Here is a 16,015-nt window from a genome sequence, read left to right as displayed (position 1 = left end):
AAGTGCTTCGATGGAAGGGCAGCACAGCCACCCAGCTGAAACACACTAACTAAAGGGAGTTTGCACAATTACAGTGAACACCATCACTCACCCACTTAAAAGCAAAACAAACTGACATTCAGTCTCCACTAAAATGTCCAAATATCCCGGACGAGCCCCCACTTATGTTACGACCCGGCTCAAAAGCCGCAACATAAAAAAAAAGGAGATGAATAACAGAGTGTGGGTGAGAAGAGGTTTCATCCTAAAATGGAAAACCAGGTTGGCTAAAATGGCTGGTGCCACCAAGGCAAAGACTAGTGCACTGCCGGAAAGCTTGCCTCAGGTATGCTTTTATCCACACCTGACTAGGTGTGGCCAATTAGCACCAGCTGAAAACACTGAGACGATTAAAAGCTGCAGAGGGACGTAACATCCCTCACAATCACGTATTTCACTAACACTTCCCATTGTACACAAACACAGCTGCATTCATCTCACAACTGCAGTGTCCTCTGAGACGGCGAGCAACGACCTCACTGACAGAGGGCTGTTCCAGTGTGGCACAGATCCAGAAGAGCTTTTAGTTGGCTTATAAAGAAACAGGTCAGTTTGTACTGCCTGGGGCTTTATGGAGCAGTGCATTTCTTTTTAAACATAGAAACCGAGGGACTGCATAGAAGACCAAAAATAAGTAGACAAGAAACATGTAGGCCAATAAAATAATTATTAAAGCCACTGAGTGAAGACATGACGAATAAATTAAAATCTTTTGAAAGTCTCCATGTTAAATTGTATTTTAACACTGGAAATCAGTTTGTATTACACTGATAAAACTCTGCTCATGTAGCTTCCTTCCTTTCCACTTTAACCCACACTGACTGCTCCTCCTTTCGTGGCCATGCAGCGCAGCCAGCATGCTTGACAGTCCAGTGAAGGTCATCGGAGGATCTCACTGTACAGAGCAGGGAGAAGCTCTTGCATGTTATATTATTAATAGCCTGCATGTATGGCACACCCTAACTATGACATGGCACTATGACTATTAACTTGGTCATTCTTACATTTTGGAATAACTTAGAAATTGACCCTTCATCCCATATCTTTAAATAATCACGTAAGAATAATAAAAAACAGTAGTAAATGTTAAGGTTCAAAATTGAGGAGGGAGAGTACAAACCACCCATGGTCCAGAAGCTCTTGGTCCAACAATGATTTTAATGAACACACGTGTGGGAAGACACTCTGTACGCAGACAGCCAGTAGTCCTCGACTTAATCAAAGCATGAACAGATATTTTATAGCATCAGGGTTTGATTTACTGACGCCCCTTCATGCGTCACAGATACATTTTATACATAGATCAGATCAACACCACAATGACTTTTAACCCAGAAGATCATCTTCTATTTTCATGGCTGGTACTTTCCGTTCTTGTCTTAAAGTGAATTGTTCCTCTTTCTTGCCGAGACAACAAGGACGGTTCCTCTTTTACCGAGACATGACTAATCTCTCCTCTAAATAAATCTAACTCATGTGTGTGTGTCACGACCTCACATGCTCTTTCTCAATTCACCTGTTGCACTTCTGACCTTTCACCAGACCAGAGGCTCACTGAGACTATATGTATGTCTTCTACTAAATAAATGTTTTAACCAAGAACTTCTACTAAAACCTTAATATGAAATGACCTGATATAAGTGTTTTGTAAGCATGTATTGCAATTCCTTCTATGGCTCCAAGTCACTTGCACAATAGATTGTCCGGACATCGCGCCGAACAAAGCTTCCAACCCCCAATTAATTGACCGAGCTCCAACTCTTTAATAAGCACAGATATGCATTGTGTATAAAATAGTCATAACTGCATCTGAAATACAAGGTCAACATAATAACTGTATGCATAACATCTTAAGGCCTTCTTAAAGCTATCTGTTACATTGTTAAAGCCTCGTCTTAGCCTGCTGCTCAAAATAACTTTCACTTCTGCAAAACTCTCCAAGCCTGTTTCCTGTCCTGTTACTTTTAGCCTTTCTGAAAGACACACTGTTTAAACCTCTAAACGCAATATAAACTCCAGATTATATTATTAATGCAATGGTAATAATGATGATAATTTAACAATAGCAGTAAAATAATTTCCCTGCTCCACATAAAGCATCAAAAGAAGCAGGGTAAATCCTTTACCCCATTAATATTTATTGAGCCAGACATAGCCAACAGTGCTGGTTTAAAATGGTCTAAAATGGAGGAAAGAAAAGAAAGTGGAGTGAAGGGAAAATACATACATTCAAAGAATTTGTTAAAAACAGTGAGTTATAAAAACAGAACAGACACCTGCATACAACCCCCCCGTCTTACTGGTTGGCTTCTGTAAGAAGAGACAGTCTGAAATTCAAGAGAAAGAATTTCACACTTGGCAGTCCAACTTGAACTAAGAATTGTTATGTGGTAGAGCCAAGGAGACAGTGCTCTGGTTTATGTTAAGAACAACTTTTAAGTGTCTGAAGACATATTCGCTTAAGACAAACCAAGCATATCTGAATTTCTGAGTGTTCTTTGCTATCATACTCAAGAATCAATATGGTTATGGCATTTATATTTTAAAAATTGCTGAGCTTTGCTGAGCAATACCACGGATTCAAATCTGTGGTATTGTTGTGGTTTAAATCAGCTTTTTACGTACTTCTGTTATTTCAGAGTCAATGCTGTTCAGGTCTGAAGGCTGTGTATTTAAAACACACTGATTTTCAAATGCTTTAATCGTGGAAAGAAACCATCTGAAATCATCTCTAGTGTATTCAAGAAAGTGGGATCAGTAAATTCTGAACTAAAGAAATCACTTTATGTGATTGGGGGTTCAGTAAAACTACGTTCAACTGGTTGGACTGTAACCCTGCAGGTCATTCCCCATCCAGAGCACATGAATATACTTCACAGGGGAACATAAATATAACAGCTGACTAACCATTTGAGACTGTTGATTTGAAGGCTTTGTTCAGTCTAGGCAGTCTAAATATGTTAAGAGCCTGAAATTGTTTCCAGATTAGACTGGTGACTCAGTGTTAAGACACCAGCCTTACAGGAGCTCAAACAACAGTTTAATGGTGGCTGAAGTGTTTAGCTATTTGACAAATACTGATACTCACAGCAGGTGAGTATAGAGGCTCATGTAGAGACAGAAAGATCTGAAATGAGTTATCTATAAGAAGAGCTTAAGTCAAGGGTGTCCAACTCCAGGCCTCAAGGGCTGGTGTCCTGCAGGTTTTAGATGTGTCCTTGATCCACCACAGCTGATTTAAATGGCTAAATCACCTCCTCAACATGTCTTGAAGTTTTCCCAGAGGCCTGGTAATAAACTAATTGATTCAGGTGTGTTTTAACCCAGGGTGATATCTAAAACCTGCAGGACACTAGCCCTTGAGGCCTGGAGTTGGACACCCCTGGCTTAAGTGGTGTCACTTGCAAGCCTTGTATCTAAATAAAGGATTAGCCTTAACAATAAAAGGTACTCCAACCCCCAGCTGGCATGTTAGCACAAGTGAGGGAGTGTGCTCCAAAATTGTGCATGTTGTAAAATGTATCTCATTTATTTGCAAAAGGTTTAACTTAAAGATAATTTTTCCTTCCACTTTTACTACATGTCTACATCAATGTAAACCTAGAGTCTGTGCAGTATGAATACATCTTCTGGTAAATTTGGGTCAAAGAGGCAAAGGTTTCCCTTTTGAAATAGAAGACAACAGAAATCACGTGACTTAGAGCTGGGCAGAGTCCTATTGATCTCATTTTCAGTGGGTCAAAGAAGGTATTGCTTAAATATGATGAACATGATGTTAACTCTGCAAAGGTTCAATACCCAAGCCAACATTAAGTAATAATCACTTTGGACTGACATGAGCTATCCAAATGTAAATGTCTATGAAATGTGAACTGTACAAGTGGATGGAGCAAAGCAAGTTCTCGTGATTGTAAGATTGGAATTTGAGCTTTTTGATGGCTTCCTTTCCAATCACATTAAACTCTGTGCTAATGAGAATAATTGTTTTAAATCTTTTGTGAGCAATTTTTCTGCATGACTTACTCTGAGTTTGATTTGACAATTAAATGAGCACTTAAAATCTAATTAAATGACTGAAGGGGGGGCATTGCTTCTGTACTGCATTTTAAATTTCAGTGCTTACATATAATTTCATACTGTTAGATTATTTCACAAAACATCAATTCTGCTGCACAGAATAGGTAACTAACAGGACTGCATTTTGGCCTGTATTATAGGCAGATTGGTCACCAGCCACAATTCCTAGACCAGAAGATCAAAAACATTTCTTTCCAGATAGAGCAGAGTCACCTTCAGCTCACTGCTGAATTGAGCTGACAAGCTGGCATGAAAATATCCCCGCTAACGATGCTTTCCACTGCATGAGACACCTCTGTGCCAGCTGGACTCAAAACAAGGTCACAGTCTTTGCCAATGGTTCCAAAAAAAAAAAAAAAAAAAAAAAGAAAAAAAAAAGAAAAAAGAAAATGGGTGGTCTGAAAGTTGAAAGGTTTTTTTTTGGTGCAATAACTTCAAAAACCAACTGCATCTGGTTTGGTCTGTTGCAACTGCTGTAAATGATTAGCAGACAGCAAAACATATCCTCATATGTTAGCTCTTTGTTAAAATAAATAAAATAGTGTTCTTCAAATGTAGTGCTTAAGGCACTATTTTCTTAAATGTGTATTAAAGCATTTAAAGAGTTTTGAATAAATTTACATGCTTAAGAAACATTCAGGAATGAGATTTAAGATTCGTTTATTTAATAACCATCTCCACAATAACCAACATTAAGTAGCATCATCACAATATTTCATATCAGGATACAATGATAGAATCTGAGACACAAAGGCTATATACACTACACGATTAAGAACCAAATAACTAGTGAATAATTTTCTCTTAAGTAGCTAATCAAATTATTCAAAAGACACGTTTGATGCATTACAACACAGTAGAAAATCATTTTCACAAGGCACATTTATTAACAACAATGGGACTGTCTTGCATGCAAATAGTCCCATGAGATAAAAGCAGCATTGAAGTTACAACCATCACAGTTTAGTGGTAAACGCATTAAGAGTACCTGATGTAACAACGATCGTACGTAACAATTATTGCTGTATTTATTGCTTTAGTAAAATTTAATTATGTGCATTTATCCTTATAGACAGGCATATTCAAGCAGCATATGGACAGTAATCTCTTCATTTACGCTTGCATTAAATCATCCTGTTAAGGAGGAGTAGTTTGCATAATCAGTGGTATTGTAAAAGGGGAATCAAGCCATCTTGTGTAATGGTTCAGTGTTTTGATCAAAATATTTCCCAGTCCCTGAAAACGCATGCCTAATTACTGGCTATTAGAAGGTCCCATCAGAGGTTTTATAAGAGCTAGTCTGTCAGGGAATTGTGTTGCTGGAAGTTTCCGTCACCTGTATACTGCATCTAGGTTTATACTAGAATAAATCTGGTTGAAATTTCATGCTTCCAAGTCTTATATTAGTAAAATGATGTTTAAATGATTTAAAACTGCAGAAGTCAAAGCCATTCTCGGGGGAACTGGCATGTGGGAAACAAAGACACCGCAAGGCTCAAGTTTGACGTTTTTGCTTGTACAAATAATAAGAAAAAAAAAAGTTCAAGAGCATTTCACTTCAATAGACTAATGAATTTAACACTAAAAGATCATTTATTGTTTTTGCTATAAAATTGGAAATTTGCAATCTGTATCAAGTAGAAACAGTTGCTTTCAACCAAAATTAGCCCAGTTTGAACCCAAACTTAACTGCCCCAAATTTAATCATAATGTTTTATCAATTTACTGACAAACATAAACACAACTTTACCTGGTCGTGAACACAGTTTGAACGCCTGGTGCACCTGCTAATCTCAAACTGCAGCCTTTTCAACAAATCGTTTACAATAATCCCCACCATTTGTGCACAAGCAGGTCGTCTCCGTAGCCTGTATCCAGGAGGCGGTTTCCACATTCTTCCCAACGGCACACCTCACCCTTGTCCATCACCACAAACTTCCACTCCACGATACTCTCTGCAGGCAGGCTGACAACAGTGGCCCAATTCCCATCCTCTGCTCTCTCGAGCAGGATGAATTTCTTCCAGTTCCCCAGCTCTTGCTGGCTCCCTGTGATGGCCACCTTCTGGTGTGGTGAGTGGGTGAGATAATGGATGCGGAAAGTCACATTGACATTCTGGGACATGGGCTGGACTGCCACAACCTTTTTGCCATTTTCATGAACAGGGGAAAGCGGGATAGCCTGTTTCACATCATTCAAGGACAGAGATGCATCTATACAAGTAGCATCTGTGACAGAAGCACCTGGATGGTCAGCTTCAGTAGAAACTGGCTCAAGTTGTGTGTGGTTTTGGGCAAAAGGAGGGACAGACTGGTTCATCCAGGGAAGAACTTGGTAGTTTCCATCTGTGATCCATTCATTATTGTCCATAGTTGCCTCCATGATACTGATTTCAGTCTTTTCATAGTCCTCTTCCTCCTTCTCTGCCCTTTCCATCTTCTGATTGATTTCAACAACCTTGATATCAGCCTTCATGTCTGTTTTCACTGCGAGCTCATCGGTTAAGCTAGTAACATTGGCTGCCATCTGCTCTATAGCCTGTTCCATCTCTCTATAGTAGCGATCCTCAATTTCATGTCCCAATATGTCTTCATTGGCTGCTAAAGAACTGTCATTAGCCCAGTCAATTTGCTCACCGAGGGTCTGCTGGGAAAAATATGATGGGTAAGATCTGGATATCACATTTGCTAGATCTTCATTCATGGCAGATCGAGCCTCATCATCAAGGAGGCCATTCTGAGCCTCAGTGTGCTCTTTGAACTGTGCATCATCTTTTACTGTGAGAGCCACATTTTCAGTTGGCATTTCATATTCACTGATAACGTCTGGCAAATCAGGGCTGACAGTCATGCTTGAAATTCCACTCTCACCACCAAGACCAGAAGATGACCAAGTCGGCTCACTTTGCTCAAAAGACGGCAGTGGAATCTGAAGTACAGGAAGTTTACCGTCTTCAGATGTGACAGGAGCAGCCCCACTGGTGACTCCCAGAGCTTGGGAAATGTCATCTTCATTTATGTTGCTTTGCAGTTGCTGTTGATCTGATGACAAGCTGGAGATTTCCCCAATGCCAGAGATTTGGGCCTTTGCATCATTGGCTACACTGCTAGAATCACCATTATCAGCGTTTTCAGGTTCGATCATATGGTTCAAACAGAGCAGGGTGTGGTCCAGCACTACACTTGAAGGATTACTTTCTTCATCACGTGAGGCAATGTCCTCAGTGGGTACTTCCTCTTTTACATCACTGTCTTGATTGCAGGCAAGCTCACTTTCATTGTTTTGTTCAGCCAATTGTAGCAGGTGACTGTTGAAGTTTATATCTGTTGAATCACTCACATTGTCTTCATCTGCATTTTGTTGAAAGGATAGCATCACCTCATGACACTGGCCCTGTAGCTTGGTTACTTCAACAAACACTGTGGAGCTGATCCCGGCTTGTTGAGAAGTCAGTTGGTCATCTACCAACTCCTCTTCTGCCTCCTCACCACCACTTTTCTTTTCTTCTTCTGGAAAATGGTGATTGTTGCTATAATCATTAGAGAAATCAGTGACACCTTGAAGATTCTCTTCTTTGAAATAACAGATGGAAGGAACAGGTACGTCTTCAATATGAACAATTGGTTCTTCCAAGTTGGCCGCTGTGCTCTTTGAAATGTCCAGAAGGTTTTCCTCCTCTTGACTGGCCTCCTTATTCGACAATTCCATTTCAGTAGGCACATCATCCTCTTGGCCTTTTTCTTGTAGTACCTAGATGCATAAAATACATACGTTTAATCTTTAGGTCTTAATGTTTTAGTCACACAATAGTTAGAAAAATATGAAGGATTAAAGACCACCACCAAACTAGCATTATGTAATATGTAAACTACATAGAGATACAGAGATTTTATCAAGTCACTCATTTCCCCATTGCAAGTCTTTGCCCTAAACCAGGGGTGGGCAATTCCAGGCCCGAGGGCCGGTGTCCCTGCAGGTTTTAGATGTGTCCTTGAACCAACACAGCTGATTTAAATTGATAAATTAGCTCAACATGTCCTGAAGTTCTCCAGAGGCCTGGTAATGAACTAATTATGCGATTCAGGTGTGTTGACCCAAGGTGAGATCTAAAACCTGCAGGACACCGGCCCTCGGGGCCTGGAATTGCCCACCCCTGCCCTAAACTAACCTCTGAGACTCCACCCAAAGAGCTAAACAATCCAAGCATGAAACATTAGCTAATCATGTGCGGTAAAGCTGTTTATGTTTGCACTCTTGATTAATCCAATAATGAAGCCAGAATGTTTTGAAATGCTTTACAAGCAATGTTTTGGGGCAAAGTCAAAATGTGTGCGCGTTCCCTCCCCGTTTTGTTTTTGTTTAAAATTGCCCGTCATTGGGGAATCTATGCATGTGGTCTTTATGCTCAACCACAGAAAATGCTGGTGAGCTGAGACATTCAGATATGGGCTTTACCGAAGGGAAAAACAAAACCCCAAAACATTCAAAATGACTGCCAAGTCACACCATCACTTTAGCCAAGCTAACCACTTCCCAGCTTTTGACCAATACAGAGCAAAGATAGATTAGATGTAAAGCCATCTAAGCAAAACAGGCATAATTGCATTAAAGCTGAATCAGTGGTTATTTTGCCTTTGGGAACAAATGACTACAAATCCAGAAAAGCTGAAGCAATATTAGTGTTCATGCTGAAGTTGGAGTTTAACTTCTTTAAATCTGTTTGACTTTCACTTAAAAAAAAAAAAAAATCCTGATTGTTTTCAGACCCCAATAACTCACATTCAGTAAAAACAACCAATAATGGGTTGGTGATAACGTAAGGGTTCAAGACCTTGAACATTATTTCACCACCCACTGGTAGCCAACTTTCATTGTCATTAGCTGCTGGGTTTCTAATCAATGGTGCCTGCTGTTGTTGGGATCTAGACAGAAGGGTAACTGAACAATAGAATACATGTGCCATGGCAAAATTTCACAATCAGTTGTACTCCAAGACAATCATTCATTTACCAAAAGTGAATTTAATTGTGGCAAAATATGCAATTTGTAAAGATAACCGCTTACCTTCAGTTCTTCTTTGTGGCTCTGTATCACCTTATTTTCACCTTCCTCCATAGTGCCATTTGTGCCATCAGTTTCCACATCAATTTCAGCACCTTTGTCTTCCTCCTCTGCATGCAGCTCGGCTACCTGCTGCACTGAAGCACTGTGCTTGTTGTCTTGTACAGAGTCACTTTTGGGTTGACGGTGAGGCTGCGTTTTTTTCTCAGCAGTGAGACGTCGATGCCTGATGTTAAGAGCAGTATCCTCCTCCACATCTAAACAGCCTTCAGCTTTCACAACTATGACATCAGGAGAAAGACACACAAATACGCTGAATATTAAGTTTATTTTGATTTATTTCTAAAATGTACTGAATCTGACTTGCATAATCTAGATCACTTCATACATTTTAGTCAGAGTAGATGAGAAGTGACCCAAATTACAGCACTCTTAAAAATTAAAGTCATTACTAATCACTGGCAGTCATTTTATTAAAATGGTCTATTAATATTTGACAGGATGAGTAGCTTGTACTTGACAAGTTTCTTAACGATCAGACATAAATCAGGCAAGATGATTATTTATTTATGTATTCATTCATTGCTGGAACTTATCAATTTTCCATTCTTCATGAAATAAACACTTAAAAGTAATCAGCACAGTTCTTTAGCCATAACCTCTTGCAAAGCCTCAGTCAATTGTATTTCAGTTTGAGTGTTTGTATCAAATGTTAATACGCAGACTTGTTCTAGCTACATTTCTTGTGCCCATTCATTTTGAGATATCATGGTGCTTCAAACAAACACTGAAAGTAATTAAAGACACTTTGCATTGTTCCTGCAGGAACAATTCATATAACAGGCGAGACCTCCAAGGTTGTCATCTTACTTTAAGCTACTAATGCAACAATGTTTGAGGAGCCTTTTTCAATAATAATAATAATAATAATAATAATAAATAAAAAGTCTGTTTTTGGACATCTGCCTGATATTTTAGAGCTAATCTTTTGCCGTGACTGTGACAAGGCTAGACACCAGTATACTGTGAGCTGTAGTCCATTATGGGCTGCTTAAAGTGTTGTATTTCAGAAAGAAAGGGGAGTACGCTCGGTTTTGACGTCTGTGCGCACGCAGCTTAAGCTGAATCTACCACCAAAGCTACGAAATAATAATATAGATTAAGTTATACGTAAATTCCCGCACTAGTAAACTGCAGCAGCTCGCAGGTTTTAACGTTTCATCCGAATCTGTACCTGTTGAGTCCGCCGTGATGCGCAAAACCTCCGGGCTCGGCTCCGGCTCCTGATCCGGCGGTATAAGCGTCTCCGCTCCGGCGTCCCTGCTGTCACTGTCGGTGCTTGTGGCTCCGGCTGTGGCCTTTCTCCGCTTCCCCCTCACTGTTCGGTAGATGATGAAACCTGCCACCATGGACACCATGGCTATCACGGCCAGAGCCACGGCTGGGCCGTGCCGCCCGATCATACAGAAAAGCGAGGCCAGATCCACGCGTCTCTCCAAACCCACGGTGTTGCTATTTTTCACCGGCATTACAATCTGTAATTAAAAGGAGAAGAAGAATGAGCCGTTCTGCTCTAATATCGGTTTAAAGGCCCTGCTGAATGCTGTCGCTGTTTAAAAACTCACCACGCTCTCCCTTCCACGTTTCAAAGTGTAGTGACCTCTTGAAGCTACCAAGCTGTGAACGGCTGCAGGTGCGAGCTGTTCATTGGCTGATTGGATCACGGGAGCGCAGAATTCATTGATAAAACGCTGACGAACCACTGCACACGTTCATCGCAGCACACTTGAAAACGGACATGACGGGGTGGGCTGATAGGATTTAGTACCACTGGCGGGGACTCAATATTATTTGATGAGACTATGTAGAAAGCCTGGGTCTGTATTTAATAATATTTCTCCTTCATGCAGGCCAACGTTATTGATGTTGTTACACGACATCACCAGTGACCAAAAATAGCCGTGTTCTGTGTAACGTTATAGTTGTTACCTAATGGTAATAAAACCACGAACTGGTACATCAAATAACCGATAAGGTGACTATATATATATATATATATATATATATATATATATATATATATATATATATATATATATATAACGTACAAAATTATATAAATATGGTGGTCTATTTAAAAACAAAACAAAAAACAACGTTATTATATTTAAAAAAAACTAGAGTAGCAGCTACACCTAGTGGAGAAATGGAGAAATGATCTGAAACTACAGGAAACCTGGATATTTTTTCTGCCGTCGCCTATGGATTCATATTTTGTGAAATATGTGAAATATGAATCCAAGAAATACTAATTTCTTACATTTTTATCCACTTTTGCCAAACCGTTTTTAACTTGTGCTTAAGCATATATTCAATCCAAATTGTTATAACATTTTATTTTCAAGTCAAAATGAAAGAAAGATTTCATTAAATTGATCTTTCATTTGATTTGCAGTAATTGAGAATGAATGTAAAGTATAAAAAAATGAAATTCAAACCAATAATGAATGATTCACTTAAATGTGTTTCTGGTCGAGTTTTCTTTTCAGCATACATCAACTGTTTTCAAAATAGGAGCCTTAATTTTAAAATATGAGTAACTGTAAACACAGAGACATCAGCTCAGTATGCAATCCACAAAGACATGAAAAATTAAACATACAAACATACAAAGGACATTGTTATTTATAGAAGTTCAATAAGTCTTTTTATTTTAAATTCACTTTCATTCATTCATTTGAAGAAATTTGTGCAAACATTCAAGCATAAAATAACAATGATTCAAAGATGCATTTAATCATGTTTAATGTCAGTTTATTTGTACTTCAAATATTGTTCAAAATTATCATTCACACTACAGCTAATAATTACTTTCACTGGTAAAACCGTTCATGAGCTTAACCTGCTGAGACTGTTTGTCTGTTATTAAACTGTGAGAAATGTAATGAGCTATGATATAATCCAGTCTACCTGTATGAGAACTTGTTTTACAAACAAAATAAGTGGTTTCAAAGATGACGTTTATTTTTTATTTATTTTTTATTTATTTATTTTATTTTTTATACTCTGGTACACCGAGCCCCAACCACCCAGGAGCAATTGGAAGTTCATCCCAAACCACTTCTGCACTGTCAGGAAATTAATTCTAGTAGCAAACTTCCTGATGGAACAGGAAAGACTGAGTAAAGTAAGCACTCCTGGGAAACAGCTCCATCATGTGGAGATCTGTGGCAAATGCAGGAAAGTTCCCGAAGACTCTGGAACTCCTCCACTTAGTATATATAAACTGGGACAGTCTCACTGCTGAGACAGAAAGCAAGACAAGCAACACCAAGAAGACAACAGACACCTGAACAGTGTTTCATCTCACAAGAAGAGGACTCAACACTAAACCCACTGAAGATGCTGTGCTCTCATGGAGTCCAGTCTGCACTCAGTCCATTCATGGACTTCTACTGGCCTGTGCGCAGTCTGTGGCCAGAGATCAAGCCTCTCTTCTACCAGCAGGATCTCCTGCAGAGAAACCTACAGGAGCTGTGCAGCAGTCTGGAGCTGATGGATAAACTTCAACACAGGATCCTGGAGGAGACAGATCCTTTCCAAAGCAGCATGGCTGTGCAGCCAGTTGCCGTCCAGCTGGAGAAAGAGGGAGACAAGTTTGCTCTGATGCTGGACACTCGAGGCTTTTCCCCAGAGGAGCTGTCTGTCAGGCAAGTGGGCAGGAAGCTGAGAGTCAGTGGCAAGACAGAGAAGAAGCAGGAGGATGGGAAAGGCTCGTACTCTTACAGACTGCAGGAGTTCAGACAGGAGTTTGATCTGCCTGAAGGACTGAACCCTCAAACCATCACGTGCCACCTGTCTCCAGATGGGAAGCTCCACATCCAGGCAGCCAAAGCTCCGTGTGTTGAAGAGGCTGAGAGAGAGCTGACTATCAAGAGGAGCTCAGAGGACAAAGCACAGCAGAGTGTGTGTTCACAGGCAGAAGACAGCAGGACAGAGACACACAGCAGCACACAGGACAAACCTGAAAACATGGATATGAAATGATACCAATGTAAAATAAATGTTTTTGTATTGATATTCATTCAGTTTTCATGTGTTGAGAAATAAATGTTATCAAAGCTTAACTATGTTTTCTGTGTCTTTCTTTCTAAGTCCTACATTAAAAAAAAAGAAAGAAAGAAAGCACAGAGGAGGATAGAAGGAGTTTTATTGAGGTCCTGTGATCCATGCATCCAAGTTCTCCAGCTCTAAAATTCTAAACTTTATGGCTTTTAAAAATAGAAACAAATGAGGACAAATTGAATTTGGTAGTTCAGACTGAAAACTGTTGTTTAATTCAACACCATCTGGGTTTGATGAATGAGCTCCTGGCTTTATCTGAGTTAACACTTCATAGACCAGGTGGTTTCAGAGTAGTTCATGCAATCTTATTGTCTGTTCCAAAAATGTGACAACACTCGATGTCAAAGTGAACAACAGAACATTCAGTTCACAAGTAAGAAAAATCAAATACTGCGCAATTAGTTTCCACAAGTTCTGTGTGTGTGTGTTGCTTTTCAATTTCCAGTAATCTATTAAACAAATGAAAGTTACAGCCTTCAAACAAACATGAAGAATGTACCAAGTATTGATAAATTGAGCAAATATTTTACAAGCCAGACTATTTCACCATATAATTTAACAACAATTATATACTGCACATGTGATAATTACTAACATCATGCTATTTGAAGTTAGCAAAACACATTTGCAAAAACATATTCTTATTAAGAATTATTAAGTGAACTCGGCACTCTTGAGAAACAACCCATCCTAGTGGATATATGTGGTAATGGCTATATGTTGAAACATGTTCACCTGTTTCTCTACACATTCTTAGAATTTGGAGTTTATGTTATTTGATTTTAATAATATGTTTTGGATTATAAAATTGATTTGAACTAGTGTTTAAAAAATATCAGCATGAACCCAAACATTTTTTGATCAGTAGACAAATAGCTTTTCACATCAGACATGAAGTGCATTCAGTTCACAAGTGACGTCAGAAGTTCTGTGAAACAGCTCCACCCAGTGGAGATCTGTGGCAAAGACCAGAACATTCCTGAAGATTCTGGACCCCTTCTGGGGAAATGGTGTACATCTAAGGCTTACCTCCAATGTTTGCATTTAAATTCGTATTTAAATCAATGGACTTGTTAAAAACAAATTCACTGCATATATGGTTAGAATGGATATTCCAGTAAATATTGTATTATATTATACTTCTCAAGTAATGCGGAGTTTTGTTCTTTAGTTTATTTTTTGTATTTTTCAGTCTTGGTGAGAGCAGGTTGAGGGCTGAGGAAGAAGAGGTCAATTTCCTGCTCGTCTTTCATCAGCATGAATCAGATATTTGTTTAGTAGATATAGTTTTTCTTCTCAGTCAAAGCAAATGAAAATTTGGGGGAAAAATAGTACATATTTCAAGTCATGGATGGGGATTTAAGTTTTTCCAGCAGCAAAAGTGAGGTTCTGTTCCTGGGAAACAGCTCCACCCAGTGGAGATCTGTGGCAAAGACCAGAACATTCCTGAAGACTCTGGAACTCCTCCACTTAGTATATATAAACTGGGACAGTCTCACTGCTGAGACAGAAAGCAAGACAAGCAACACCAAGAAGACAACAGACACCTGAACAGTGTTTCATCTCACAAGAAGAGGACTCAACACTAAACCCACTGAAGATGCTGTGCTCTCATGGAGTCCAGTCTGCACTCAGTCCATTCATGGACTTCTACTGGCCTGTGCGCAGTCTGTGGCCAGAGATCAAGCCTCTCTTCTACCAGCAGGATCTCCTGCAGAGAAACCTACAGGAGCTGTGCAGCAGTCTGGAGCTGATGGATAAACTTCAACACAGGATCCTGGAGGAGACAGATCCTTTCCAAAGCAGCATGGCTGTGCAGCCAGTTGCCGTCCAGCTGGAGAAAGAGGGAGACAAGTTTGCTCTGATGCTGGACACTCGAGGCTTTTCCCCAGAGGAGCTGTCTGTCAGGCAGGTGGGCAGGAAGCTGAGAGTCAGTGGCAAGACAGAGAAGAAGCAGGAGGATGGGAAAGGCTCGTACTCTTACAGACTGCAGGAGTTCAGACAGGAGTTTGATCTGCCTGAAGGACTGAACCCTCAAACCATCACGTGCCACCTGTCTCCAGATGGGAAGCTCCACATCCAGGCAGCCAAAGCTCCGTGTGTTGAAGAGGCTGAGAGAGAGCTGACTATCAAGAGGAGCTCAGAGGACAAAGCACAGCAGAGTGTGTGTTCACAGGCAGAAGACAGCAGGACAGAGACACACAGCAGCACACAGGACAAACCTGAAAACATGGACTGATTGTTGTTTATACCAGTGTCAAATGAAACATTTTAATGTAATTTTTTTTTAAAATATGAATCCACTTTCTCTTTTAACTGCTTTTATTAAATGTATTACCATGGGGTAACCAAGGTAAACCATGGTTTACTCTTTTGTTCATAATAATGCTTCAAAAATAAAATAAAATTTTTACTCACATAATTATTTTATATTATAAACCTTTAAAAATAAAACTGTTTTCACTGAAAGTAGGAAAATGTTAAATAACCACTATTGTTTCCATTTTGGACAATTGCTGCGCATGTTTAGCATTCTAAACTTTCAATAGAACTGAGTTTACAGACAGTCAGAAACAAGTATGTAGATGGATTCTATGTTTAACTAGAAAGAGTCAACGAAAAGTAAAAGACTGTAAAATTTTTACATATTTCTTAAAGTGAGATTTTGGCCTTAGAATAAACGTCTTTATTTTAAAAATAAACATCAGCAGGA

General features: G+C 39.5%; 3 protein-coding genes across 3 annotated transcripts; 2 read left to right on the top strand and 1 right to left on the bottom strand.

Annotated features, from left to right (window-relative positions):
• Positions 1–4,765: 4,765 nt before the first annotated feature.
• On the bottom strand, positions 4,766–11,002 carry stbd1 (starch binding domain 1). The gene is made up of 4 exons (XM_082539497.1): positions 10,803–11,002; positions 10,412–10,712; positions 9,181–9,458; positions 4,766–7,866 (listed from the first exon to the last, which is right to left on the bottom strand). Exons 2-4 carry the CDS (start codon positions 10,704–10,706, stop codon positions 5,938–5,940), a joined length of 2,502 nt encoding a protein of 833 aa, XP_082395623.1. The 5' UTR covers positions 10,707–10,712; positions 10,803–11,002; the 3' UTR covers positions 4,766–5,937.
• A 1,234-nt stretch (positions 11,003–12,236) lies between these two features.
• On the top strand, positions 12,237–13,304 carry LOC309711740 (heat shock protein 30-like). The gene has a single exon (XM_082542200.1). The coding sequence runs from the start codon at positions 12,580–12,582 to the stop codon at positions 13,222–13,224; it is 645 nt and encodes a 214-aa protein (XP_082398326.1). The 5' UTR covers positions 12,237–12,579; the 3' UTR covers positions 13,225–13,304.
• A 1,471-nt stretch (positions 13,305–14,775) lies between these two features.
• LOC309710166 (heat shock protein 30-like) lies at positions 14,776–15,651 on the top strand. The gene has a single exon (XM_082539417.1). The coding sequence runs from the start codon at positions 14,903–14,905 to the stop codon at positions 15,539–15,541; it is 639 nt and encodes a 212-aa protein (XP_082395543.1). The 5' UTR covers positions 14,776–14,902; the 3' UTR covers positions 15,542–15,651.
• The last annotated feature ends 364 nt before the right edge of the window (positions 15,652–16,015 follow it).

The sequence above is a fragment of the Aulonocara stuartgranti genome (assembly GCF_965226115.1).
Source record: "Aulonocara stuartgranti genome assembly, chromosome: 7".
NCBI lineage: Eukaryota > Metazoa > Chordata > Actinopteri > Cichliformes > Cichlidae > Aulonocara > Aulonocara stuartgranti.
This window is presented reverse-complemented; position numbering and strand designations above follow the sequence as displayed.

Coding starts and splice junctions, on each gene's coding strand:
- LOC309711740 (XM_082542200.1), top strand. CDS start 12,580: ATGCTGTGCTCTCATGGAGTCCAGTCTGCACTCAGTCCATTCATGGAC.
- stbd1 (XM_082539497.1), bottom strand. CDS start 10,706: ATGCCGGTGAAAAATAGCAACACCGTGGGTTTGGAGAGACGCGTGGAT. Junction 9,459..10,411: donor CATCACGGCGGACTCAACAG/GTACAGATTCGG, acceptor CTGATGTCATAG/TTGTGAAAGCTGAAGGCTGT. Junction 7,867..9,180: donor GCCACAAAGAAGAACTGAAG/GTAAGCGGTTAT, acceptor TTATGCATCTAG/GTACTACAAGAAAAAGGCCA.
- LOC309710166 (XM_082539417.1), top strand. CDS start 14,903: ATGCTGTGCTCTCATGGAGTCCAGTCTGCACTCAGTCCATTCATGGAC.